This window comes from Pelophylax lessonae (assembly GCF_965119305.1).
Source record: "Pelophylax lessonae genome assembly, chromosome: 6".
Classification (NCBI taxonomy): domain Eukaryota; kingdom Metazoa; phylum Chordata; class Amphibia; order Anura; family Ranidae; genus Pelophylax; species Pelophylax lessonae.
The window spans coordinates 68,355,828-68,382,746 of NC_138773.1; the positions used below are offsets into that span (position 1 = coordinate 68,355,828).

At 44.5% G+C, this 26,919-nt stretch overlaps 1 protein-coding gene across 1 annotated transcript in view; it reads left to right on the plus strand.

The window, feature by feature from the left end:
- The first annotated feature begins 9,366 nt into the window (after positions 1-9,366).
- Positions 9,367-26,919, plus strand: part of ASB8 (ankyrin repeat and SOCS box containing 8) — a 29,224-nt gene continuing 11,671 nt past the window's right edge. The window contains exon 1 of the mRNA XM_082262081.1: positions 9,367-9,416. Within this exon, the coding sequence (XP_082118207.1) occupies positions 9,386-9,416 (31 nt within the window). The 5' untranslated portion in view covers positions 9,367-9,385. The remainder of the gene's footprint in view (positions 9,417-26,919) is intronic.

Genomic DNA, 26,919 nt, shown 5'->3' on the forward strand with positions numbered 1-26,919 from the left:
AATAATGGAAAAAAATAACAGAATAAGCTAGATCATATTTAATGAAAAACTTGAGCTAACAGTAAAAAAAAAATAAACAAAAATATAATATCACGCAACGTCCCCATTATATATAAACCCTCAATGGGAAATATTTATATCGCCATCTAATGGTTGGAAACATTTACAACGTAATGCACATAATAAAATTCTAAATATATTACCAATAAGAGTACATTTTAATCATAAACATTGAAAACATCTGCAATATCATATAATTCAAGAAGAAGGAAAAAAATGTATTTATAAAAATTTATTTACAGGTGGTCCCTGGGTTACAAACAAGATAGGGTCTGTAGGTTTGTTCTTAAGTTGAATTTGTTTGTAAGTCGGAACAGGTAAATTTTTTAAGTGTAACTCCAGCCAAGAAAATAATTTTTACGTTTTTTGGATAGCATAGGGAAGGGTTAACACCCCTGTAACATTTGTTTTTCTGTCTGCACCCCTGTTCAGAAAATTTCACCTTACTTTTTGTCCCTGTGACGATTGGATTTTGAAAAATTTGGCTTGTTGTGGAGGCAAGGATTGGTGATAAAGCTTCAGCGGAGGCACCTTTTTTCCCATGATAGCTCTTACAAGAGTGAATTTCTCTTCCTAGGGGTAGATTTCCTCTCACTTCCTGTTGCCTTCCTCTGTTTGTAAGTAGGAGTCATTTGTAAATTGTATGTTTGAAACCCAGGGACCGCCTGTAAATGTCAAAGACTTCAAAAGTCAAAAGCTGAAAAAATAAATTGAATAAAAAAATTATCTTAAAAAATGAATAAAAAGACTCAATATATCAACAGATAACAGATGCAATGGTAATTACCTATTATTTATAAAAGCATTAATATCCCACCCAATATTTAAACCATGGGTTCTATAAGTTCTGAACAAAAAAATCCATTTTTTTTCAAGTTTGGAGATTTCCCTCCTAGTATAGCTACCTCTCCATTGGGGATGGTATTGATCTATGGCCATAAAGGAAATACCCTTAGGATTCCTGTTATGGTGGGAGTCAAAATGTTTACAAAGCTGTGTTTGGGAAAGCCTTTTTTTATGTTGGCAATGTATTCTTTTATTTGCACTTGAAAAGTGCGAATAGTGCGGCCAACATATTTTAACCCACATGGACAGGTAATAATATACACCACATTTTTTGATGAGCATGTTAGAAAATACTCTTATACGATTTGGAAGGTGCATTGGACTAAAAGGAGGTATACCTCCTATCCTTAAGGCAGCTAGTCTGCACACTTCCTACAGGGATTCATTTGTTAAAAAAACCCATTTTCTTAGGAGGATTAGTTACATTAGGGGCGATCTGTAGCCTCAAGGGGGGACTCCCCTAAAAATGACAGCTGGTACTACAGGTAAGACTGGGCCTAAAGCCCTATCATGCCTGAGAACATCCCAGTATTTCTTGAATATGTTTTTAACCACAAAGTTTTGAGTAGAATATGAGGTAAAAAAAAAGAAAACTTAAGAGAAAAATTGGATGGATGATCATTTGCTTTCTTAGTACGGGGAGCTAGAATATCAATCCAATCCCGGTTATCTACTTCCTGATTAACCTGATCTAGCTCTACACGGTCACAACCTTTTTCAAGGAACCGTTTTTTCAAAGTGTCTGCCTCTTTTAAATAATCCTCACGAAAAGTGCAGTTCCTCCTCAGTCGTAGGAACTGGCTCTTCGGTATGGCCTTAAGCCAAACTCTATGATGGCAGATCTTCACATTAATAAAACCATTACAGTCAGTGTCCTTAAAATAGGTAGAAGTCACCAATCTGTCATTCAGTGCTCTAATGTTCAAATCAAGAAAATTAACCTCCTCCTTACTCATCTCATGTTAAAGAATAATCCCACGGTCATTATCGTTACGCTGGCATAAAAAATAATTCAGGGATTCCATATCCCCATCCCATAGGAGGAGGACGTCATCAATGTACCTCCTCCAGAGAATAATTTCAGGTCTCTGAGGGGCATCAATGACATCTCCTCCCACTTGGCCATAAATAAATTGGCCATGCTTGGCACAAATTTTGCACCCATGGCTACTCTACGACACTGCAGGTAATAGGAACCCTGGAACCAGAAGTACTTAGGCCTCATGGAGGAATCGAGAAACTGTAGAATAAATTCCTTCTAAAGGGGAGGAAGACACAAATCCTTTTTGAGGAAATACTGCACAGCTTCTCTTCCATGTTTTCTTCAATAGTGCTGCAGGTTCCTTTCCGTGTTTTGTAAAGGTGTTTTCGTCTATTTCTGTTTCCGGCCTCTACCATATAAATTGAGTGATACGTTTATGTTTGACCACACCCCTGATGACATCTGTGTCATACTACCAGTTGGAAACATCCCCAATACCATGAGGATTTACATGTGATTTTAACGCTGCTGTTTGTGAGTACTTTGGCTTTTTTTCAATAAATTCTTTGAGTAATACTGCGCAATGAAGTTTCTTCCTGCTTATCCCTACATGCATATGCTGTAAGAGTCTATCTATGGTGGATCGTGTCAGCATGCTAGAGGTTTTTCCCTCATATGAGTGGAGAGTTGGAGCAGAATATTTCTAAGCTTAACTGACTACTTTTGACCAAGTAGTCAATCTCTTGAGGTAAGGGTCAGTTTATAACATTTCCTTGGTGACGGATCCTTCCCAACACCTTTCTTGTGTGGGTTTGCACTTTTTGGACTATTTTTCTTAAAAATGCTTTTCAATATAGTTTGGACTTTATCAGTATCTTAAGCTATGCATTTATGTGTTATTATGTGTATTGTAATGATTGGTCATTCCTCGCCTGTGCAGTATAACTACTGGTTGTTTTGCTGCCTGTGTATTGTACTGATTCCCAATTTGTTGCCTGTATATTATACAGATTACCCATTCATTGCCTGTGTATGGGACTGATTGCCTGGTTATTTCCTGTTTATAGTACCTTATGTTGCTTGTGTATTATACTTATTTCGTGTTTGTTGCCTGTGTATTGTACTAATTCCCTGGGATTGTTTGGGCCCATTGGCATTTCTTTCAGCTCGGAGACTGATTGGGTAATAGGAGTAGTGACACCAGATATATGAGCTGCGCAAATTGTAATGGTTGATGTTTGTTGCCCACATGTTGTACTGACTGCTCATTGTTGTCCATGTATTAATACAACTGGAAGTTGGTTTCTCACATATTGTCACATTTGCCATCTTGTTACCTGCATATTGAAACAACAGCCCACTTGTTACCCACATATTGTGATGCCTGTCCATATGTTGCCGGCATGCTTAATTGTTGCCGTATGTTGCCTGCATATTGTACTGGTTCCCTGTTTGTTGCCTGTGCATTGTACATATTCCCTTTTTGTTGTCTGTATATTGTACTTATTGCCAACTTGTTGCCTGGGTATTGTACTCATTCCCTGTTTGTTGCCTGTGTATTGTACTGGTCCCCAATTTGTTGCCTCTGTGTATTGTACTGATTCTTTGCTTGATGCCTCTCTGTATTGTACTGGTTCCATATTTGTTGCCTGTGTATTGTACTGATTTCCCCTCTGTTGCCTGTGTATTGTACTGGTTCCCAGTTTGTTGCCTCTGTGTATTGTACTGATTCCCTGTTTGTTGCCTGTGTATTGTACTGATCCCCCCTTTGTTGTATGTGTCTTGTACTTATTAGCCATTTGTTGTCTGTATTGTACTGGTTCACTGTTTGTTGCCAGTCTATTGTACTGATTCCCTGCTTGTTGCCTCTGTGTATTGTACTGATTTCTTGCTTGCTGTCTCTGTGTATTGTACTGGTTCCATGTTTGTTGCTTGTGTATTGTACTGATTCCCTGCTTGTTGCCTGTGTATTGTACTGATTCCCCCTTTTTTGCCTGTGTATTGTACCAGTTCCCTATTTGTTGCCTGTGTATTGTACCAGTTCCCTATTTGTTGCCTGTGTATTGTACTGATTCCCCCTTTGTTGCCTGTGCATTGCACTGATTCCTTGTTTGTTGCCTGTGTATTGTACGGGTTCTCTGTTTGTTGCCTGTGTATTGTACGGGTTCTCTGTTTGTTGCCAGTGTATTGTACTAATTTCCCCTTCGTTGCCTGTGCATTGTACTGATTCTTCCTTTGTTGTATGTATATTGTACTTTTTGCCCATTTGTTGCCTGTGTATTATACTATTTCCTTGTTTGTTGCCTGTGCATTGTACTTATTGCCCATTTGTTGCCTGTGCATTGTACTGGTTCATTGTTTGTTGCCTGCGTATTGTACCGATTCCCTGCATGTTGCCTGCGTATTGTACTGATATCCCCTTTGTTGCCTGTATATTGTACTTGTTCCCTGTGTATTTTACTGATTCCCCCTTTGTTGCCTGTGTATTGTACTGATTGTCTGTCTGTATCTATTGCTGAATGTCTGTTACCTATATATTGTAATAGCCATTCAGACTATTGTGGCACATCATCCCCTGTGAATTAACATGTCTTGCAGTAAGGTAGTATTTATATTAGTGGACCTGCACCATGGCTCACATATGTGTGCTGTGTTGCTCTTTCTAAGTGAATTGGGGTCCTTTTCAAAATAAATCGCACACATTTAGTTTATCACCAGGGATTGCAGTAACGCATGGTTTATTGTGTGTTGCTGCAATACACAGCTCTGAATGGGCTCCAAAGTAACATTAGTTGAAAACGGTTAAAGTTGTGTATGGACAGCGATCATTGCAATTCAATTTCAGTACTTAAGAGCAATTACAGAAGGGTTGCTATGGATTACTTTACATCCTTTGTCTCATTTGGCACAACTACTGATTATAAACACCAACAATAAGTCCTGTCCCTACTTTCCAATGATTGGCATAACACGTTGCCAATACCAAATATGGCGAACTACGGTGGGACGCACGGTCAAAAATAGTACGTACGCTGTAAACGGAAGCACGTTGCGTGCGCCGCACCATGCCGACCTTCTTGCTTGCTTAACTCCGCCTATGCGTGGGCAGGGCTGCGATTGGCGAAGAGCTGTGTCAATCTAAACAGACAGGCTTGTGATTGGCTGAGCTTATACCCAGCTGTAAATTGTTGGGTGAGGTCAGCGTGCTTTGAGATCTGAACGGGTGAGTGTTGTTTACATTGCGGTGTCAGAGCTGGAAGTGTACGGACTGGTTTGGATGATGGAGGGGGGATAAAGCTGTATCTACCCCAAGTGTAGCGGGGACTGGCTGTCTCCCAGGGATTAAAGGTGACCTGTCACCAAGGTAACGTGTCACCATGCAAAGGGGGAGGCTTAGGGCTCATTCACAGCATGGACATTGAACTGTACTGATCAGTGAAGGCCTAACTGTACCCCAGGAATGGATTTTATTGTATAGTCACATTGCTCCAGCTTGGATCAATGTAAGTATACATATGCCATGCCCGTGGGACCTCTATGGAGGTGGAGAATCTCTGTAGTAGTCACCACTACTACACTGATGGCTGCGCTCTTCTGAGGCTGCCTTGCTGCATAGTGACCTCAGGGGGTCGCTCACTTGGCACGGGTGCCATTCACAGGAGGCTTTGTATTTTTCCTACTAAATGCAAAGCATTCTCTGATTGGATGTGGTGGAGATCATGACGTTATAGCCCCGCCTCTCCACCGCATTCAATCAGAGAATGCTTTTTTTTTTTAATTATTAAAAATGCAAGGTGAATGGTGCCCATGCTGAGTGAATGAGCCCCGTATAGCAGCTGCTTGGCACAGGTCCTGCAAGACAGCAGTGATCAACTACTACAGAGGTTTTCCACTTCCACAGCAGTTCACAGGTATGGTTTTGACAAAGCAGGTTTACGTGTGAAACGCGTCGACTTCCCTCCTTCCCTGCCATTATGCCAATTGTGCCATGTTTTTATTGATGTTTTTTCAATAAATTTTTGTATGCATTGTATGGGTTTGCAGCCGTCCAATCCTTTTCCTTTCCATATGGTATATACACTCACCGGCCCCTTTATTAGGTACACCTTGCTTGCCTTCAGAACTGTCTTCATTCTTCATGGCATAGATTCAGCAAGGTGTTGGAAATATTACTCAGAGATTTTGGTCCGTAGCGACATGATAGCATCACACAGTTGCTGCAGATTTGTCGACTGCACATCCATGATGCGAATCTCCCATTCCACAACATCTCAAAGGTGCTCTATTGGATGAGATGTGGTGAGTGTGGAGGCCATTGGAGTACAGTGACCTCATTGTCATGTTCAGGAAACCAGTCGTGAGATGATTTGAGCTTTGTGACATGGTGCATTATCCTGCTGGAAGGAGCCATCAGAAGATGGGTACACTGTAGTCATAAAGGGATGGACAGCAACAATACTCAGGTAGGCCGTGGTGTTTAAACGAAGCCAACCGCTACACCCCCCCCCCCTCCCTCTTAGCCTGGCACTTCAGTGAGCGCTGGAGGAGCTGAGTGGTGACTGGCTGCTTAGAGCAGACTGAGATCTGAGCAATCAGGGGTCATGTGATCACTCAGTTCTCAGTAATAGAACTAGCAGGGGACAGCTGCACCATTACAGCAATGCTGCAGCATAAAGGCGAGTGTGTATTTAGGATGGAATCATGTTCCAGCTCCTGCCTCCTCTGACAGTGGATGGAGGATCCTCTCCCCACACCTGTTGTCACTAATGAAAAAGAGCGTGGCCGTGCGGAGGCTCCGCCCACACAGCTGCATCATTCATTTACAGAGTTTTGTGAATGAATGAACTACAACTACCATCATCCCCCACGGTTGACGGCTTTTAGTTCTCAATGAACTGCAAGTGCACCGGTGAGCACTCTTTGTAGTTAATTGATTCTTCCTGCAATTCAGTAACTGCCTGCCTGTATCGGGCGTACAGACAGTATACTGAGAATCTGCAGTAGCCTGGCATTGTACCTACAATCTGCTGATCACAGGTGCAATGCTCTACAGCAGGCATGCTCAACCTTTTCAAGAGCGAGGGCCACTTAACCACTTGCTGACCAGTCACTGGGACTGTACTGCGGCAAAGTGGCTCGATTCCATCCATGTGTAAACAGAGCGGGCGGATCTCCTAAGTGACAGGCAGTGACAGATTGCAGGGTTCAGCATAGCTGAACATGCGATCTGTCCCTGTGTCACTCAGTCACCTCCCCCCACACACGTTAGTAAGCACCAGGCATACATTAACCCCTCCCTCTCCAATAAAAATTAACCCCTTCCCTGCCAGTGTCATTTTTACAGTAACAGTGCATATATATAGCACTGATTACTGTAGAAATGTCACTGGTACCCCCAAAAGTGTCAAAAATGTCAGTCAAGGGTCCGATCTGTCCGCCGCAATGTTGCAGTCCCGCAAAAAAAATCGCAGATCACCGCCATTACTCGTTAAAAAAAAAAAAAACACCAAAAATGACAAAAATCTTTCCCTTAGTAAACGCAATAACTTTTGCGCAAACCAATCAAAATACGCTTATTGTGATTTTTTTTTTTTTACCAAACATATGTAGCAGAAAACAAATTGGCCAAAAATGTAAAAAAATTTTGATTTTTACATTTTTTTGGGGGGAATTTCATATAAAAATATGTGAAAAATATTGTTATTTTTTCAAAATAAACGCTCTTTTTTTGTTTATAGCGCAAAAAGTAAAAATCGCACAGGTGATCAAATACCACCAAAAGAAAGCTCTGTTTGTGGGAAAAAAAAGGACGTCAATTTCGTTTGGGTATGGCGTCACACGGCCGCGCAATTGTCAGTTAAAGTCGCACAGCACCGAACCGCAAAAAGTGGCCGGGACGTAAGACAGCAAAATCCTCCGGTGGTAAAGTGGTTAAATGATTGGGTAACCGGTCACAAGCCAAAATGAAATGGTTCAGAATTTCAAATTTGTTATTCCGAATAGCAAAATAAACATTTTCCTCCTGCAGCCGCACAGTCCCGGCGGCAGGGAGTGGAGGAAAAGCCGGCCGGTTGCAGGAGGAAAATGTAGAGGACCAGTTCCTGTATATGCCGCTCCCGCCGTACCTCCTTTCTAATGGGCCATACACACTATACAATTGTTTTTAGATTTTTTTTTCCTTTAGATTTACCAAAACCATATAATATGAGATCAAATCTAAACCCTTTCAATTTGTATGCAGTCAGGCAGGTCCTTGCACTACATAGTTGAAGGTAAATGTAAAGGAAATCTACCAACAAAAGTTGTATAGTGTGTATCCAGCTTTAGTTTAAAACAATGTGACAGGGAGGCTGACGGGCCCCTGGAGCATGGGGTGGGGTCGCCATTGTGACCCCTGACACTATACCAGAAAGCGCACCAACCCGCAGGCTATAATAATAAGAGAAGTCTATGGCCCAGTGCAGCTAACATGCTGGAAAGCTGCATGAAAGCAGCCTAATGACCCTTCCTTTTTTTCCTTTTAGTGCTAATATGCCCATTTCAGAACTATGATATTTAATAAATAGTTTACCCTTTAAAAACTATGATGTTTAATAAATAATATGCCCATTGCAAAACAATGTGACGTTTATTAAACTGACCTTTTTGTCTTTCAGCTTCTGCTGGCATCACTTGGCTGTTAGAAAGGTTCCTGTTCCAGGCAGAGTGAACCCAAATGCACTTTGCCTGGGACAGGAGATGGCGCTACAGAGGCAGCATCAGCTTATGCAGTTCCTGCTCCCTCCCTGGCCGCTTGCTTCCTCCTGCGCTGGCTCCATCCGCTCCGATGCTCTGGGATGGTGGGTCACCAACCCGAAATCTGGACTTGCCGGCCCACCATCCCAGAGCATGAGGTCTGTGCCAATTCAAAGGGCTCCGCGGGCCACCGGTTGAGAACCCCTGCTTTAAAGGCTAAGTCAACCTTTGAAACCTGTTCCTGGCCCCTCTCCAGGCGGGGATTCTTCTCTCCGCATTCGCAGTCCTGTTTTGAAAACAGCGGGGCTCCACCCGCACATCCCATCATCCATCCACAATATCCTATGAATGAATAAAACTACAAGTACCGTCTTCCACAGCAGCAGACAGACTTGTAGTATTTAGTGGGCTGGAGGGGGGTGCTAATAAGCGCTTTCGTAGGTCACTGATGTCCTCCAGCATTTTAAGAAAGTAAATACAGAAGCATGGGCTGAAAGCCAGAGGACATGTCTGCAGGAGCCTACATTGCACCTGTGATCTGCTGATCTAGGCTGCAAATCTTTCCAGGCTCCTGCAGGAAAAAATAAAAAATGAACATATTTTAGCAGAAATAAAAATGTACATTTTTTATTTTTATTTTTTTTCTTTCTCTGTAAAAGTGAACTTATCCTTTAAATAGCATGTTGTACCTTAGCATCATTTCCATTTTCTAATGTCTTTTGTGCTTCTCTCCACTAGGTGGTGCTGTTGCTTTTCAGCGCTATGACCCTAAACCCATCCTGTGATTTCACCGGTAGGTCCGCTGAACTAGACTGTGTGCATATCATTTCTTTGCTGGTTTAGTGTTGTGGAAAGGGGTCTTGCAAAAAGCCTGCATTCATTGACACAAGCCCACGTTATAACAGCCCCTGTCACACTTCTTCAATAAAGAGAGGAACATCATTTGCAAAATGCAGTAAATTAAGCACTCATAGGTTTTCAATTATTGGACAACTATTAGTGTCCAGAATTATTATGCAACTAAGGCCCCTTTCACATGGTCCGCATTCCATTGCGGACCGTGCTCTGCTCAGCGGGGATCGATCTGTCGATCCCCGTTGAGCCGGCGGATGACAGCTCCGTCTCCGCACTGTGTGCGGAGAGGGAGGTGTCAGAGCCCCGCTGCTCTCTATGGGTTATCGGATGAGAGCGGACTGCCTGTCCGCTCTCATCCGATCCGATCCCCAGGACGGATGGAAAATAGGGTTTCCATCCGTCCGGATTTCACGGACAGGATCGGATGCGGATGGCAGCGGGTGTCAGCGGACATGTCACCGCTGACATCCGCTGCTCCATAGGGCTAAATGGGGCATCCAATCAGATCTGCCTAAAAACTGACAGGCGGATCTGATCGGAACGCCCGTGTGAAAGAGCCCTAAATGAGAAACGAAAATTTTTCCCTTCTCACTTGTTTATTTTTATCTGTTAAAGTGAGAATAATAAACAACTCAAAATTTACAAATAAACATTTCTGACATTTCAAAATTAAATAAATTGGTGACCAATATAGCCACCCTTCTTTCCAATAACAGTCCATTCATGGAGTCTGTCAGTTTCTTGATCTGTTGACAATAAACTTTTTGTGCAGCAGCAACCACAGCCTCCCAGACACTGTTCAGAGAGGTCTACTGTTTTCCTTCACCATACATCTCTTGTTTAAGAAGGTCCCACAAATTCTCAATAGGGTTAAGGTCAGTTGAGAAACGGGGCCATGTCATTATTTCAACTTTAAAGTGTTTGTTATCCAAAAAAGATCCTGTTCCTTTTAAGCACTTTTGGACCACCTGCTGCAAATATACTGCGGCAGGGCAGCCCGGGTGCGCATAATCATGTAAATGCATGTGATTTTGTGCAGGAGATGTGTGTGTGGGGGTGTGGGGGGGTTGGGGGACACAGCGGGAGCCAGTCAGCGAGTCTGGCAGATGCGATGGGAGCCAGTCAGCGAGTCTGGTGGCTCCGATGGCCACCGGGACCCGCCGATCATTTGATGGAATGACAGAACGGCGGTCTGCCTATGTAAACAAGGCAGACCGCCGTTCTGTCACAGAGGAAGAGAGAGATCTTGTGTTTCAGCTTAGCTCTCTCTTTCTCTAGTGCATCCACTTCCCCCACAGTTAGAATGCACTCCCTAGGAGCACACTTAATCCCTTGATCGCCCCTGGTGTTAACGCCTTCCCGCCAATGTAATTTATACAGTAACAGTGCATTTTTTTTTTTCAGCACTGATCACTGTATTTGGGTCCCCAAAAAGTGTCAGATTTGTCCACGACAATGTCACAGTCCTGCTAAAAATCGCTGATCGCCACCATTACTGGTACAAACGATAAAAAAAAATGTCCATATGTCTATCCCATAGTTTATAGATGCTATATGTTTTGCGCAAACTAATCAATATACACTTATTAGGGTTTTTTTTTTTTACCAAAAATATGCAGCAGAATACATATTGGCCTAAATTAATGAAAAAATTAGATTTTTTTTTTACATTTATTTTTTTATTGGATATATTTTATAGCAGAAAGTAAAAAAAAATGTTTTTTTTTCAAAAGAGGTGATAAAAAAACCACCAAAAGAAAGATATATTTGTGGGGAAAAAAAGGACATCAAGTTTATTTGGGTACAGCGTCGCACAACCACGCAATTGTCAGTTAAACTAACGCAGTGCCTGTGGCTCTTACAGGCCAATATCTCTACTTAATGTTGATGCTAAGATTTTCGCCAAACTCCTGGCTAATCGTTTGAATTCAGTGATTCTGTCCCTAATACATGGCGATCAAACTGGATTTATGCCGGGCAAGGGTACGGACATTAATCTCCGCCGTCTTTTTAGCAATCTGGCACATGTCAGGGACACCGACTCTGGGGGGGTGGTGGCCTCTCTTGACCTGTGGCAGGTCCTCCGATGCTTTGGTGTGAGCTCCAAATTGATATCATGGATCCAGCTGCTCTTTTGCAACCCCACGGACAGGGTGAGGACGAATGGTATTCTCTCTCCACCTTTTGCTCTGGAGAGGGGTACCAGGCAGGGATGCCCGCTTTCCCTGTGCCTCTTCGCTTTGGCCCTGGAACCCCTGGCTATCCTGATCAGGTCCCTGCCCACGATAGCGGGGCTCCCGGTAGGTCCCCTACTCAAAAAGATCTCCCTCTATGCAGACGACACCTTACTTTACCTCCCCGACGTAGACGATTCCCTTAGAGCTGCCCTTGAGACTATAGACCAGTTCGGCAAGTTCTCCAGAGGATTAATTGGAACAAGTACCTGTTATTCTCGCTGTCGCCAACACCGCCACCTTCCCCGCCCTCCCTTCCGTTGTCCTGGGTCCTGAAATTTAGGTACCTGGGGATTGATGTTCAGAGGGAGCTTTCATCCTACCTGACAGATAACTTATACCCGGTGCTCCAACAACTTACACTCCGCTGTCAGGCCTGGAAGAGGCTCCCGATCTCCCCTGTAGGTAGAATCAATCTCATCAAAATGACTTTTCTTCCAAAGTTTCTCTACATTTTTCGTAGCACCCCTGTCCCTGTCCCCCATCCTTCAAAATGTTGGCTGGTTCTGTGATCACACCCCAATATCTTAGCAATTTCGAGAGTGTTGCATCCCTATAAAACACTTTTTAAAATTTTTGACTTTTCAGTGAAATCTTTTTTGGCCCATTTTGCCTGAGGAAAAGAAGCCGCCTAATAATTATGCACACCTTGATGTAGGGTGGTAATCTCCTTCGGCCACACCCTCCCTCATTACACAAATACACATCCCCGGATATGCTTAAATCCAATAAACATTCAAGTTTATTCAGCTTGGAGTTGGATAATATGCATAAAAATGATAGATGATTTGGTAATATAAATAAATGTAAAAATACTCACTCGCCTAATTGTGCACACAGTGTAGATAAGTCAGTTTTTAACCAGATTTTTTTAAATGCAAAAACATCAAAGATTTCAGGTCAACCTGCACCTCCAGCCTTTTGATCAACATACTTTAGGTGGTAGGTTTCTGAGATCTTCTTTTTTTTTTTGCAATGGTAAGCTGATTGATATTTCCATGTACAGGATGTGAGCACTTCAAGCACCCAATAGCAATCAGTGTAATTACATTTCAATTCACTTTTTATTTTCCCTCAACTGAAGATTAAAAAAAAAATTAAATCCAGACAATCCCTAGACTTGATTCCACATCATTTTACCCTCCAGAAGTTTACATTTAGAGTACAAGGGTTGTCAAATGCGTGAGGTGAACAGATAGCAGATTTGAGCATAGTGGGTCCTTCGTAGAAATCAATGGTATATTACTAATTAAATCAATTGTTCCCCCATTCTGAAGACTGATTTTTAAAGCTAAAGTTTAATTCGATTTTATTTTGTCTTTCTCCGCACAACTACTTCAACATGCTAATGACAATTTAAAAACAAAAAAAACAAAAAAAAGAAAACTTTGTTTCTTTCTATTGCATACCTTCTTTTTAGACCTGATTACACCATCAAATGAAATACAAAAAAACTATCAGCGCAAACCTATTATATGTGATAAAATAACTCAACACCAATTCACTGTGCATAAATCAGGTGTGTGAACTTATAAATCAATAGTGGTGTCCGGCAGCATGCACCAATCGTGTTTCACAAATCACAATAAACTATAAATCATACAAAAATGTGATGCGCCAGAAATATAAAATCAAAAAGTGATGACAATAAATCATATCCAGTTCATAAGGCACATAGCAATGTGTGTGCTTCCAATAAAATGATATAAAGAGTGTCCCGTGTTCAGATGAAGAAAATCCAGTGATGAAAACAACTTGTAATCACCAATATAGTGAATCCCTCCACCAGGTGAATCAGCCTCTCACCTTTCTGAAGGACCCAAACGGGCCAGCAATCACATGTATCATTGATCAGACTTCCAGGAAAGAGCCACACTATATTGCACCTCGAGGGATCCCGGGACATATAGAAAACAGATGAAGAAATCTAGTGCTCTCCGCTTACTAATGAGGGTATGCTTTATTAGAGAAAGACAGATCAACTCACATTTGTCGGGCACTCAGCTGTGCCTGCTGTATAATCGATGTCAGCGATCTGTTACCAGAGAGAGACTCTGCGTCGGCCACGCACGCTCCGCCCCCCTATACGCGTTACGTCGAGCGTAATGCTACCGAGGAAGTCAAAGGAGCATTACGCTCGACGTAACGCGTATAGGGGGGCGGAGCGTGCGTGGCCGACGCAGAGTCTCTCTCTGGTAACAGATCGCTGACATCGATTATACAGCAGGCACAGCTGAGTGCCCGACAAATGTGAGTTGATCTGTCTTTCTCTAATAAAGCATACCCTCATTAGTAAGCGGAGAGCACTAGATTTCTTCATCTGTTTTCTATATGTCCCGGGATCCCTCGAGGTGCAATATAGTGTGGCTCTTTCCTGGAAGTCTGATCAATGATACATGTGATTGCTGGCCCGTTTGGGTCCTTCAGAAAGGTGAGAGGCTGATTCACCTGGTGGAGGGATTCACTATATTGGTGATTACAAGTTGTTTTCATCACTGGATTTTCTTCATCTGAACACGGGACACTCTTTATATCATTTTATTGGAAGCACACACATTGCTATGTGCCTTATGAACTGGATATGATTTATTGTCATCACTTTTTGATTTTATATTTCTGATTACACCATCACTGGGTCTCTGTGCTGCTCAATGTAGTGTAGGCAGTTCATAGCTAGAGGTATGGGTCAGCAGGGTGCTGTATATAGCTTCCTGAAATCATCACAGCTCCCTGCCTTGGTACTCCTCTCAAGAGCCTAAGCCCGGGGTCTTCAAACCATGGCCCTCCAGTTGTTCAGAAACTACAATTCCCATCATCCCTAGTCATGTCTGTGAATGTCAGAGTTTTCCAATGCCTCATGGGATGTGTAGTTCCGCAACAGCTGGAGGGCCGTAGCTTGAGGATCCCTGGCCTAAGCCATAATCCAAGCAGTGGGTTGGCTTTTGGGATGAGTTATGCAAATATGGAAATGTCTTGATGGGTGGATGTCAGTCTAGAGCAGACTTTTTCAATTAGGGTGCATTGAGGTTTCTTCAGAGGTGCCTTGGCAAAATGCCTAAAAATGTATCGACATCTGTATACAAGCCAGCGGGTAAATCAAGCCTGCCTTTTAGTTACACAAAGCCACTGGCTTTTATTATGCACCATTACGACTTTCTAGACACTGGAATCTTCACAACCAATGACATCCATTGATGAGGAGTTGTCTTGTTGTCTCCACAGAATCCTTGTTTGACCTTCCTGTACCCCTTTCCCTCAGCACTGGGGTGACATTAGCTTCTCCGTCTTTTGGCTGAGATCAAGTGTAGTATCTGTTCTTATCAGTGATCCAGTGGTGGCGCTGTGCTGTCATCTGACCTGACCAAGGTTGGGTAGTGGCTATGCAAACCTGCAGGTATGATGGGGGTTTGGAAGATTCGTACTGGCTGGAACAGACACTGGGGAGCCCACAGGAAGTTGGGGCACGGGAGTATATCCCCCGGGAAAGCCCATTCCCTCCTGATTTGAGCGGTCTACCTTGTCTGGCCATGGGTCGGGAAGGCAAAGAGACCGCGGTGTTTGTGCCCTATGGGAGTGGTCGCTTCAGAGGTGCTCTTAGTAACACTTGGGTGTGGGACCCCAATGTCTGAACCGGCACATGGTCACAGCTCCAAACACTTTTTCTGCACTGCGGCTTTGAGAGCTGGGCCTTTCGGCTAACGTCTGGGACAATGCACTGCCGCTTATGTATTTATTTTCTCTCCCATGTTTTGTCACTTTCACTTATGTGTTTTTTTCTCACTAAGATGAAAGATGTGAGGTCTAGGGATAGGCCCTTAGGTTCCTTCCTCCTCTGCTCCTAGGGGGGGACTCTTTGGGAGAGCCCCTAGACCAAGTATTCAGGTCGGCTTCGGCTGGCCCAGAAGAATGGGGTCCGCTAGGCAGACCATTGGAAACCCTTTGTCCCTGTCGGGAGCCTTGCGCCCAGGCGGATCAGGGTAGAGGTCCTACCCCTTCGGGGGTGGACAAAGCACACCCCTAAGTGCACTTTTTTGTGTGTATTCACATGCACCTGGGTTTTTTTGTTTCAGGTTTTTGCACCACTGCGGAATAAAAAAAAAAAACTGGGATGACAACTGACTGATGGAGAGAAATTGAGGGAGAAGAGAAACAGTGGAATACTAGTCAGTACCAGTGTGCAAAAGTGTATTTGCTTTGGAAGAATAAATCCACTCTAATGGAACTCTTTCCTACAGGATGGGACTTCTCCTTCTAGACATGTACCCCTTGGCACAGGGGCTCATTTCTCTTTGTTTTCTGTTTCGGGGACAATTGTACTATTTTGTACTTCCCATCTTTTTCTGTGTTGTAGCACAAAAAAGGGTGTGAATCTCCTAGTGGTGACACTGACAGCGTAAAAAGATCTAAGAGGCCAATCACCAGGCCTGAACGTGGTCATTTGGGTAAGTGGAGAAGGTCTGTGTTGGATTGCTTTTCAAAAGGAGTTTGACAGGCAGCGAGGAGGCGATTATCTTTCCTTTCTTAAAACTCAAGAAGGGCCGAACCACCACATAGCTGTCACATAGGGGAGTGGAGAAGATGAGCAACTGCATAATGCCCTGACACAGAACTTGCATAGGTTTAAACTAAGCTCTAGTTCTGGCATTTGGCCAACCTTGCCACCCCTCTGAAAAGTGATCTGCTGTGAGAACACTTTTCAGGAGGCATTTAACAGGCAGTAAGGAAGTGATATGTTGCCTCCTCACCTCCCTGAGGCTGAATCACCTTGTCGCAACCATGCATTGCACATGGTTGCAGGATGGCTGTGGCCTGGCCTTGTACGCAATGACTGGCCAGTCAAAGTTTGCAGGGATACAGTCCGTCGTCTGCAACATGCAGTTTCTTTTTTGCTGAGAAGTACCGCGACCATGGCATGTGACCAGCACTGGGTGGGCTGCATGCCCTTCCTTTAGATGGGGGGTAAAACCTAGCTGCCCATCTAAATGGGCCTTTTCTGCTCTCAAAGACCAATGAAGTGACAGGTAAGTATCATTGGGAGGGAAGTGCCCAATCTTTCACTTTTTAATAAAGGCTCTTCCTTGAAGTTTGGCCTAAAGTGTTTGTAAAGCTTGAATTAAAAAAAAACAAAAAAAAAACAAAGCAATATTTACCACTGTGCAGTGCACAGAGCAACCTGGATACTCCTTTTCTCGGGTCCCCTGCCGGCGATTCTGGTGGCGTGCTCGACCCTGAGCCAGGCTGTTTGCGTCTATTCAAAAATGATGGTACCAAAAATGCATAATAAGGCTGAAACCGAAACTGAAAATAACAGTTTAAAAAAAAAAAAAATTATTTTTATATATACTGCTCAAAAAAATTAAAGGAACACTTTGAAAACATATCAGATCCTAATGGGGATAAATCTCATGCTGGATATCTATACTGGTATGGACTGGGTAATGGGTTAGGAAGGAAAGGATGCCACGTCGTTTGATGGAAATGAAATTTCTCAACCTACAGAGGGCTGAATTCTAAGACATTCTGAAAATCAAAGTGAAAAAATGATGCAGCAGGCTGGTCCATTTTGCTGAAATTTCATTGCAGCAACTCAAAATGGTACTCAGTAGTTTGTATGGCCCCCACGTGCTTGTATGCATGCCTGACAACATCGGGGCATGCTCCTAATGAGACGATGGATGGTGTCCTGGGGTATTTCCTCCCAGATCTGGACCAGGGCATCACTGAGCTCCTGAACAGACTGAGGTGCAACCTGGTGTCGTCAGATGGACCGAAATCTAATGCCCCAGAGGTGTTCTATTGGACTTGGGTCAGGCAAGCGTGGGGGCCATTCAATGGTATCAATTCCTTCATCCTCCAGGAACTGGCTGCATACTCTCACCACATGAGACCGGGCATTGTCGTGCACCAGAAGGAATCAGGAGTATATCCGACAATGGGTGCAAGTATTTCATCCCGATGCCTAATAGCAGTCAGGGTGCCATTGTCTAGCCTGTAGAGGTCTGTGCTCCCTCCATGGATTTGCCTCCCCAGACCATCACTGACCCACCAAAAAACCGGTCATGTTGAACGATGTTACAGGCAGCATAACATTCTCCACAGCTTCCCCAGACCCTTTCACATCTGTCACATATGGTCGGGGTGAACCTGCTCTCATCTGTGAAAAGCACAGGGTGCCATTGGCATTGGGTTCAGGTGAGTATTTAGGGGGGACCTTTTCCCTGTTAAAACCAGTTTAAGCTTGGTGGTGTGTGGTGGCTCCAGAGAAAATGTGGCCTACCTGCTACTGACTCCTCTGTTCTGGAAGTGCCTCAGGAGGGTGGTGTCCATCCTGGTGATCTGAGTGCCTACGTCACGTTGCCTATCCACAGCTCCGTTATTTCTAGTGAGGTGAGACGGAATGTGGGATGTGATTGGGTGGATTACCAGGTTAGAAGCTTTGAAGGGGATGAGGGCCTTCTAGAAGTTTGAAGTAGCCATGAGGTTCATATTCACCGAACCTGGGGTTGGGGGGGGGGTGGGGGGTTGTCATGTATGGTTTTCTACTGATCTGTGGAGTGGTTGGGTTAACTCAGGTGCCGTTTTTAAGAAATACGGAGAATGTTCTTTTTTGAATTCTCCTCTAATGCCTATATCATTTATTATTTCTCACCAAGGCAAATGTTTTTGTGGAAGAAATGGACAATCCACAAGTCAGAATTGTTTCTGAAATATTGATGGGAAAGGTGTGACAGTTGCAGTAAGTGACTGACAGGTTTCTACAAGAAGCAATTCAGTAAATCTTGTACAGGACTGATAGGAAAGGATTTGATACTGATAGGCTTGTCCGAGATTATGGGCTCACTTAAAGTGCCCCTGGCATGAACATGTCGTTTTCCTGGCTGCGGCTTCAATACTGACCCAGAATAAGTGTAAACATAAGGTCGTCTGACATTCTTTGGCTTTACTTTCCTGTATGGTTGGTCTGGGTCTGTGATTCGTAAGTAATGATTCAAGAAATTTGGGAAACTACTAAAAATTTAAAGTGGAACTACACAGCATCTGAGCACCAAAAACGCTACTTAATTCATTTTAAATATTCAGAACAAACTCGTCCATCCATCCATCGACAATGCTTCTCCCTACCACTTGGACTGATCTGTTGCCCTGCTACACAGGGGTCTCTCATATGTGAGGGGCTCCAGAATTGTTTTTCCGAATGGAGAAAACTCATTTTTTTGGTTCTCTCTGGCTTTCGTAATTTACGGATTAGGGTCTGGAGTCTGGAGGCTTCAAAGAGATTTGGGTGAAAGAAGCCTCTACCCCTGTGCCCAGGTCTTACCTGACTGAGGCCCCCAGCCTGCTGCTGACTTACTGCCATCATGCATCTGCCTGCCGCATGAACTGACCACACCTCTGCCTGCTACCTGTACTATGGAAATAATTAGCTGTAGCAAGAGGCAGTATATGTATGAAGGGCTAGAGAGCGGTACAATAATGAGTGTCTGCAGGTAACCGTGTACCAGGACCAATATTTTGGCTGTGCTGACCATGTCTCTGCATGGACAATTCCTTTGGACGAATGCTTTGGCTGTGCTGACAATATCCCAGTACTGACTATAGACCATATTCCTGCCTGGTGCCTGGACCTAAAGTCGGCCATAGACGGAGTGAATTTCTTTACTGCAACCACGGGTTGCAGTAAAGCATTTCGCTCAATTCCCCCATCAACACAGTGTTGATGCGGGAATCCCTCCTGCTAGGCCATTGTCTTCTCCCAGCGGGTGGCAGGGGAAGCTGTCCCCACCGGGAGAAGACAAACGCTTATTGCTAGCGGCTATAGCAGCCGCTAACGATAATCGCAAAACAAAATCTTGCAGGGTGGTTGTACCCAAGTTAATCAACTTCATACGTTCAGCCTGCCTATTAACGGTTCAAATCAGCAGGAACCGGCCAAGATTCGAACCATGTATGGCCGGCCTAATATTATAGAGCCATTTATTTTAAACTGCATACAGCTGTTTCAGGCTTTTTGGCCATCGGCTTCTGTGGATTAGAAACCCAACTAGACAGGATGATCACACAGGGTATCATGCCGCCTTAACCTCCGCAACATCGCTAGAATATGGCCCTTTTTAACCACTGACACCAGCAAGCTTTTAATTCACGCCCTGGTTATCTCTCGCCTCGACTATTGCAACTCCCTCCTTATTGGATCACCCTTACATAGATTATCCCACCTTCAATCCATAATGAATGCTGCTGCAAGACTTACCCACCTTACCAACCGTTCAGTGTCCTCCACCCCTCTCTGCCAATCCCTTCACTGGCTTCCACTCACCCAACGAATAAAATTCAAAGTGCTAACAATAGTTTACAAAGCCATCCACAACTCTGCCCCCAGCTACATCACTAACCTGATCTCAAAATATCAACCAAGTCGCTCTCTTCGGTCCTCCCAAGACCTCCTGCTCTCTAGCTCCCTTGTCACCTCTTCCCATGCTCGCCTCCAGGATTTCTCCAGAGCTTCTCCCATTCTTTGGAACTCTCTACCCCAATCTGTCCGACTGTCCCCTAATCTATCCATCTTTAGACGATCCCTGAAAACCATTCTCTTTAAAGAAGCCTACCCGGCTACTAACTAATAACACTGTTTCACTTGCTCCATCAGCTCATCCCCCACAGCTATTGCCTTTTGTATCAATTGACCCTCCCTTTTAGATTGTAAGCTCTAACGAGTATCTGACCCTTGAGGCACCGTTCCAACTATTGACACCAATGATGGGGCACCATTCCTCCCACTGAAACCAATGATATGGCATCATTCCTCCCCTAAATACCAACAATAGAGCATCATTTCTCATTCTGATTACCATTAATCGGGCACTATTCATCTAAAACCATTGAGGAGGCATTGTTTACTTCCACCGATGCCAAGAGGTTTTCTAACCAGTCTGGCCACCTGAAGGACAGTTAACTGGTCCTTTTTGTTTTAGAAAGTTTGAAGACCCCTGTTCTCAAAAAGCCCTCCAATCAAATCAGTGCAGCTGAGTATTCAGTTGGAGGGCTTTTTGATTCTCTCTTTGATTAGTTGCTTCGAACCATAACGTGTGGTTATTCTGTCTTAAATTCAACAAAAACCTCTATTTTCAACACAAATTGTTCATACAGTTCAGACTTTTTGTGCTAATTGGCCTGTAAGTGCATTTTGTAAATTATTCTCATTGTATTTTGTGCCCTTCCCAAATGCACCTCACTTTTGCTAGGTATACAATGATCGGATTGGTTACCATTTTTATTTGGGGCTTTTGGGACATTTTACCTTCTTTGTGTTCCTATAACTACTCATTGGTGCGATGATCTCGTGTTATCTGGAGATTCCTTGGATATGGTGTCCTCAGAAAACAGAATCCATTTTTATTGTGAGGGGCTTACAATGCAGCTTAACCTTTTCTATTTCTCTGTGTAATATGTTACATGTCAGTTCTGTGCATGTGCCCTCTTATGCTAACATTGTATGTCATAAGTGCTAAAATTACTAAAGGGGGCAAAGTCAGCAGCATGGAGAATACAGCCTCCCTCTTGTAATCTAGCTGACAGTTTCCAGCTGCTGTGTGTTAGCCTATAGCTCCAAGTCCTGTCGTGTTGTTCTGTACTACCAGACTAGCACTTTACATCTGGTTCCCCTGGCAACAAACTGGTTAACGTCTCCCCTAATATTTGCTGTGTGTGAGGATTTGGCAGCACAGTCTGTTTGGCTAGGAGGGAGCCCGAGCTGATTTCCCCCCCTCCCCTCCCCCTTCTGATGGCTACTGAATATTTCATCCCATCCGAGCAGGAATTAATGGAAGGAGATGCTCTCTGCTCTTCATCCATTAAAAGCAGCCCTGGGAGGCATCGCCTTGGCCCGTCTCATGTGCCTTCTGAGTGCCAGAGGCAGGGAGCCTCCCTGAGGGGGAGCGGAGGGAGAACAGAGCACCTCCGCAAGTCCTCAAATGCGTCAGAGTACATAGAAATGGGACCTCATACTATGCTTGTAACCGTGTCTACCAGGGCATGGGCAGTTACACACCCTGCCCTAATTTGGCTTTTTCAGAGGCCTTCATTATCTTCGTTATCCTCTCCAGTATCATATTTTCTATATTAAGACTCGGAGGTTTAAAGAAAATCGGCTGCAACACTTAAAGAGAACTAGTCACGTAGCTTAAACAAGAGTTTTGATATTTATTATTAAAGGAAGCCTTTCCATAGACAAACATCTGTAAACCCACAGCAGGTATCTTTTTGTGCCTATAGGTACCACTCAGTGTCTTCTTGAGCACCCAAGAATGTGTTGTAATATGCAAATACTGACTTGGAAAGTTGATGGCTGGCCTGTCCCCACCTGACTCACTGTTGGAGCCGGTTCACACTGGGGCGACCTGTCAGGCGACCTGGTCGCCTGACAGGTCGCCATAGGTCGCCTGCCATAGAGAAGCTGTGGACCCGTTCTAATAGGAGCGACACAAGTCGCTCTGACTTAGAAAAAGGGTCCGGAGCTTCTTTGGGGCGACCCGGAGCGACCTGCATAGACTTCAATGTTATGAAGTCCGTGCCGGCTGCTCCGAGGTCGCGGTGTGAGCAGCGCACCTCAACTTGTGAGGTCGCCCCGGCAAGTCGGATCGCTCTAATGTGAACCGGCTCTTGGATGTAGAGTATATCTGAAGCCTGATGGACTCAATCAGTTTTTTTTGTTGTTTTAGTGCAGGGATCCTCAAACTACGGCCCTCCAGCTGTTGCGGAACTACACATCCCATGAGGCATTGTAAAACTCTGACATTCAAAGACATGACTAGGCATGATGAGAATTGTAGTTCTTGTACAACTGGAGGGCCATAGTTCGAAGACCCCTTAGTGGGCTGAAGAGCTTGGGAGGAGATCCTATACTAATAATCCTGCCAGAACACATCAGTCATTGCTCCCAGCCATTGCCTGAGAGCGTTGATTGGATGCAGAGCGGCAGAATTTTTCAGTCATGCCTCTTTGTCAGAAGACGAACTGGCTGTCGTAAACACAGGCCGAATGTTGGCTGGTTTCTATTGAACCGGCCAATACCACCCAATCTTTAACCCGTGTGTACAGGGCTTTAGGCTAAAAATATTTTTGGATTGTTTAAACCTCTTTTCTTTTTTCCTATGTCCCATTAGATAGATTTCCCTTTTACTTCCCGAAACACGGCAAGAAGTTCATATAGAAGCTGCACTCCTTACAGTACTTGACCTTTAGATAATAGGTGGGTGCTTGAAGTGATCTTCTATAGATGAGGCCCTGCCAAAACAAGATAACAAAGACTCTACCGCTCCAAACACATTTCACATATATATTGTGAAGACAGCATTACGTCTTAAGAAACTGACATTTTGGGGCCTTGCAGAGTTTTTTCCTTAAGGCGACATGATGACCTATAAAAATCTCTCCAACCGGAGACTAAATCCCCTCTTAGACAGCTTCCACTGGAACAGGTATCCCCACTGGAAAATTTACCCTCATCTCATGTTATGAGGAGAACTGTAACATTTTTAATATTCCATCCGGTCAGATAGGGTGTATTTCCCCAGTTGGGACAAAGACAGCAATAATATTCTGACAGACTCCATCCTAAAAGTAGCTGACCAGATCCTGATTTGATATCCTGGGTCTCCAGTTCTCACTGGCTACTCCCTCTGGCCCCACTCATTACAGGATACCATAGTAATGTGGAGGTCAACAGGAGAAGCTGTTAAGAGCTTCAGGCAACCTAGAAGTTTGACACTCCTGGAAGTGTCAGTTTTTCTCAGACTTTGGAGTACCGTTTCTCAGCATTGGAGAGGCATTTTTGTGTTGTGGGCAGCGTGAAAGATTACAACTAACTTTAACAGGATTGCTTTGCATGAGCAAATTTTGTATAGCGACAGGGTCACTTTATGGTCACATGGCACACTGGACGTTTTTTCAGCTGCTCCTAGAGTGTTTTTCCAAAATCGCCTTTCAGAACAGTACCTAGAGAGAGTGCAGCTCAGCCCAATTTTCCCAGGAAACACTGCAGCCTTTAAAATCCCTCCTCTTCCACCATGCCTTCAGTTATTGTGTTTCCTCTGCCATGGTGGAAGCACTGCAGGGAACCAGTTAGAGGGGCTCTGCTATCTCCAGGTGGAGAAAGGGTAGACTTACTTTTAGGCTTTTTGTATGTGCATGATCATCCCAGCACCCCCTTGTATAGTGGAGGGGGGTTTTCCGGAGCCTCTGGTCCTTCCAGCTCAGGGGAACAGTGCCTCGTTGGGATGTCCAGTCTTTGTGCCCGGGAACCTCGGGCTGGCAGGCAGTGGAGGTGAGGAGCCGCTGACGAGTGACGTCAAGGGCGTGGCAACAATAGTTCCGGCCGCTGGAATGCAAGGGTCAGGGGGCCAGTCAGAAGGTCAGTGCTTCCGGTCCCTGGACTGTGGGGATGCTGGGAAGCGTGGTCTTAAAACAGATGACAGTTCTGTGACATTCCGCTGCGCACTCTACACGAGATGGAGGAGAGGGCTGCAGCACTAGCGGAAGCTTGTGCGCTGCAAGCGCCGGCCTGCCCCAGGTAAGAGGGGTACAGTGGTGACTCTATCTTGTACTATTGGCCTTATTTGTTGTTTGTACTTCCTCCAGTCGGAGCCTGCTCTTGAAGTGCTGTGATAAACTGTTCCCAGCCTTACAGCTTAGGCAGGGACTCTCTCTTTTTGTGTTGGCTGGTTTAGTGCACAGGTGGCCTTCTTTCTTCTCTGAGGTGGTGGTAGTCTGTTCACTTCGAGGCTTTCAGTTCCAGCTGGTAGGTGACTGGGGGCTTTTTTTGTTTATAATTTTGGGTTTTAGGTCAAAGCCACAGTTAAGTCTAAAGAATCTCCCTCAGTTCAAAGGAAGAGTCCTTCTTGCAAAAATCCACTGGGAGAATTATGGCTGAAACTGCTGTGCAAAACCTGCATATCAGACCTTGTCAAAGAGAAATCTTTACAGCAATGTAAAGATTTATTTTCTTCCGTGAGGAGTTAACGGATACTTTAAGTTGTTAGTTCCTTACTAGTTAAAGTTCCAGCAACACAGACAGACTCCCAGCAAAGTAACTTATCTAACTTCTTGGCATCCACCTCAAAGTCGGCAGAGGCCAGCAACTCGGAGGGAAAAGGAGCAAGTACACTTCTTTCCCTCAAGGACACAGATGAGGAGGAAGAAGAGGATATTAGTAGAACATCTCGATACAAGTTATCTTTAGAGGAAGTAGATGAGTTGCTTAAAGCAATCTATACTACTCTCGAGATCCAGGAGGAGAAGGTTCAACTTTCCGTACATGACAGAATGTATCAGGGACTGGATGAATCCAAACACAGGGTGTTCCCAGTTCATAAGGTTCTATCGGAGACAAAGAATAGAAAGATCCTGAAAGGGCCCCTTTCTTCTCCAAGACCCTTAGGAGAAGGTTCCCCTTTGAAGATGATGAGACCCATGTGTGGAATAAAAGGCCCAGGTTGGACGTAGCCTTTTCTCAAGTCTCTCGTCGCAAAATTTTGGCGTTCGAGGATATGGGTGTCTTTAAAGGTTACAATGGACAAGAGGGCAAATTCACTTCTTAAAAAGGCAAAGGATTCCACCTCATCCAGCGTTAAGCCGGCTATGGCATCTACAGTGGTTGCCAGGAATTTGGAGTGCTGGTTAGAACAGCTTAAATAGCACGTGGAGTCGGGGACATCAAGGAAAGATTTACTCGGGTCCTTCCCAGTATTGTTGTAAGCAGTCAAATAAAAGGCTGATGCTTCTGCAAAATCAATCAATGTCTGCAAGATCCTCAGCACTGGTCAACTCGGCAAGATGCGCAATTTGGCTCAAAACATGGTCAGGTGACTCGGCTTCCAAGATCAAGCTGTGTGGAATACCATTTTCTGGGGATTTCCTGTTTGATCCAAATTTTGAAACAAGAACATTTTGGATAGAACAGCTGATAGGAGGAACGCTTTCCTTTCTAAGAATAAACAGCCTCTCAAGAAAAATTGTCGTTCTGTTCCTCAGTCCCAGAGAGGTAGAGAACAGGACCAGAAGACCATATGGTCCTCCCAGAGGGGCAAATAACCTTTTAGGCCCCTTCATCAGAAACATCGTCGCCCAGGGTTACAACCTGGAGTTCTCAGAACCCCCCCCCCCCCAAGCAGGTTTTATGTCACCCCTCTCCCAAGGGACAAAGAAAAAGCTTCCGCATTGATGTCCCTTTTACAGGAACTGATGCAGCAAGAAGTTACAATCCAAGTCCCCAGGGAACAGGAAGGCTGGGGCTTCTATTCACACATCTTTTTGACAAAGCTTATGGCCCCATGGTGTTTCATGACATCTTTAGACCCAAGGGTTGCTTATCTACATATCCCAATAGCCCAGTCTTGTCAAAAGTTTCTCCGGTTCGCTATCAACTTGGGGAAATCTGTATGGCATCTTCAATTCAGGGCTCTTCGCTTCGGTCTGTCATCTTCCCCCAGAGTATTCACAAAAGTGATGGCAGGCGCGCTGGAACTGCTGAAATTGAGGAGGATCTTCATTGTCCCCTATCTGGACGACCTCCTTGTTCTTCGCAGACTCCTGGAATCAGATGCAAGCAGACCTACAGGAGACTCAGTCTCACCTCAAAAGCTTGGTGTGGCTCCTAAATTTGGAAAACTCCAACTTGATTCCAGCACAGGAGGTTTGTTTTTTGGGGTACACGATAAATTCAGTACTTCAGAAGATTTTTCTCCCACAAGAAAAGGTAGAAAATGTCCAGTCCGCTGTGGGTAAGATGCAGACCAATCTCACAGGGACTGTTCGGGTGTCTATGGCAGCGCTAGGGCGGCTTACTGCATCCATACCAGTCGTCCAGTGGGCAACACTACATTTTCGACCTCTCCAGATGGACATTCTACAGAAATGGTCACATCTAGAGCCTCTGGAGAAGCCAATCGGGATTGCCGCAAGGGTGAGGAGTGCTCTCTGGTGGTGGCAAAACCCAGCCAATCTGACAAAAGGCCTGTCACGGTTGTTTCCTCTAAACAAACGGCTGACCACAGATGCAAGTGCATGGGGCCCATCTAGATGACCGTACTGTACAAGGGTCGTGGTCCACAATAGAGCCCAGGAAGTCATTCAACTGGCAAACGTTGAGGGCAATTTTTCTGTGCCTCTTGTCCTTTCAACAAGCTGTCAAGGGTCAACCTGTTCAGGTCC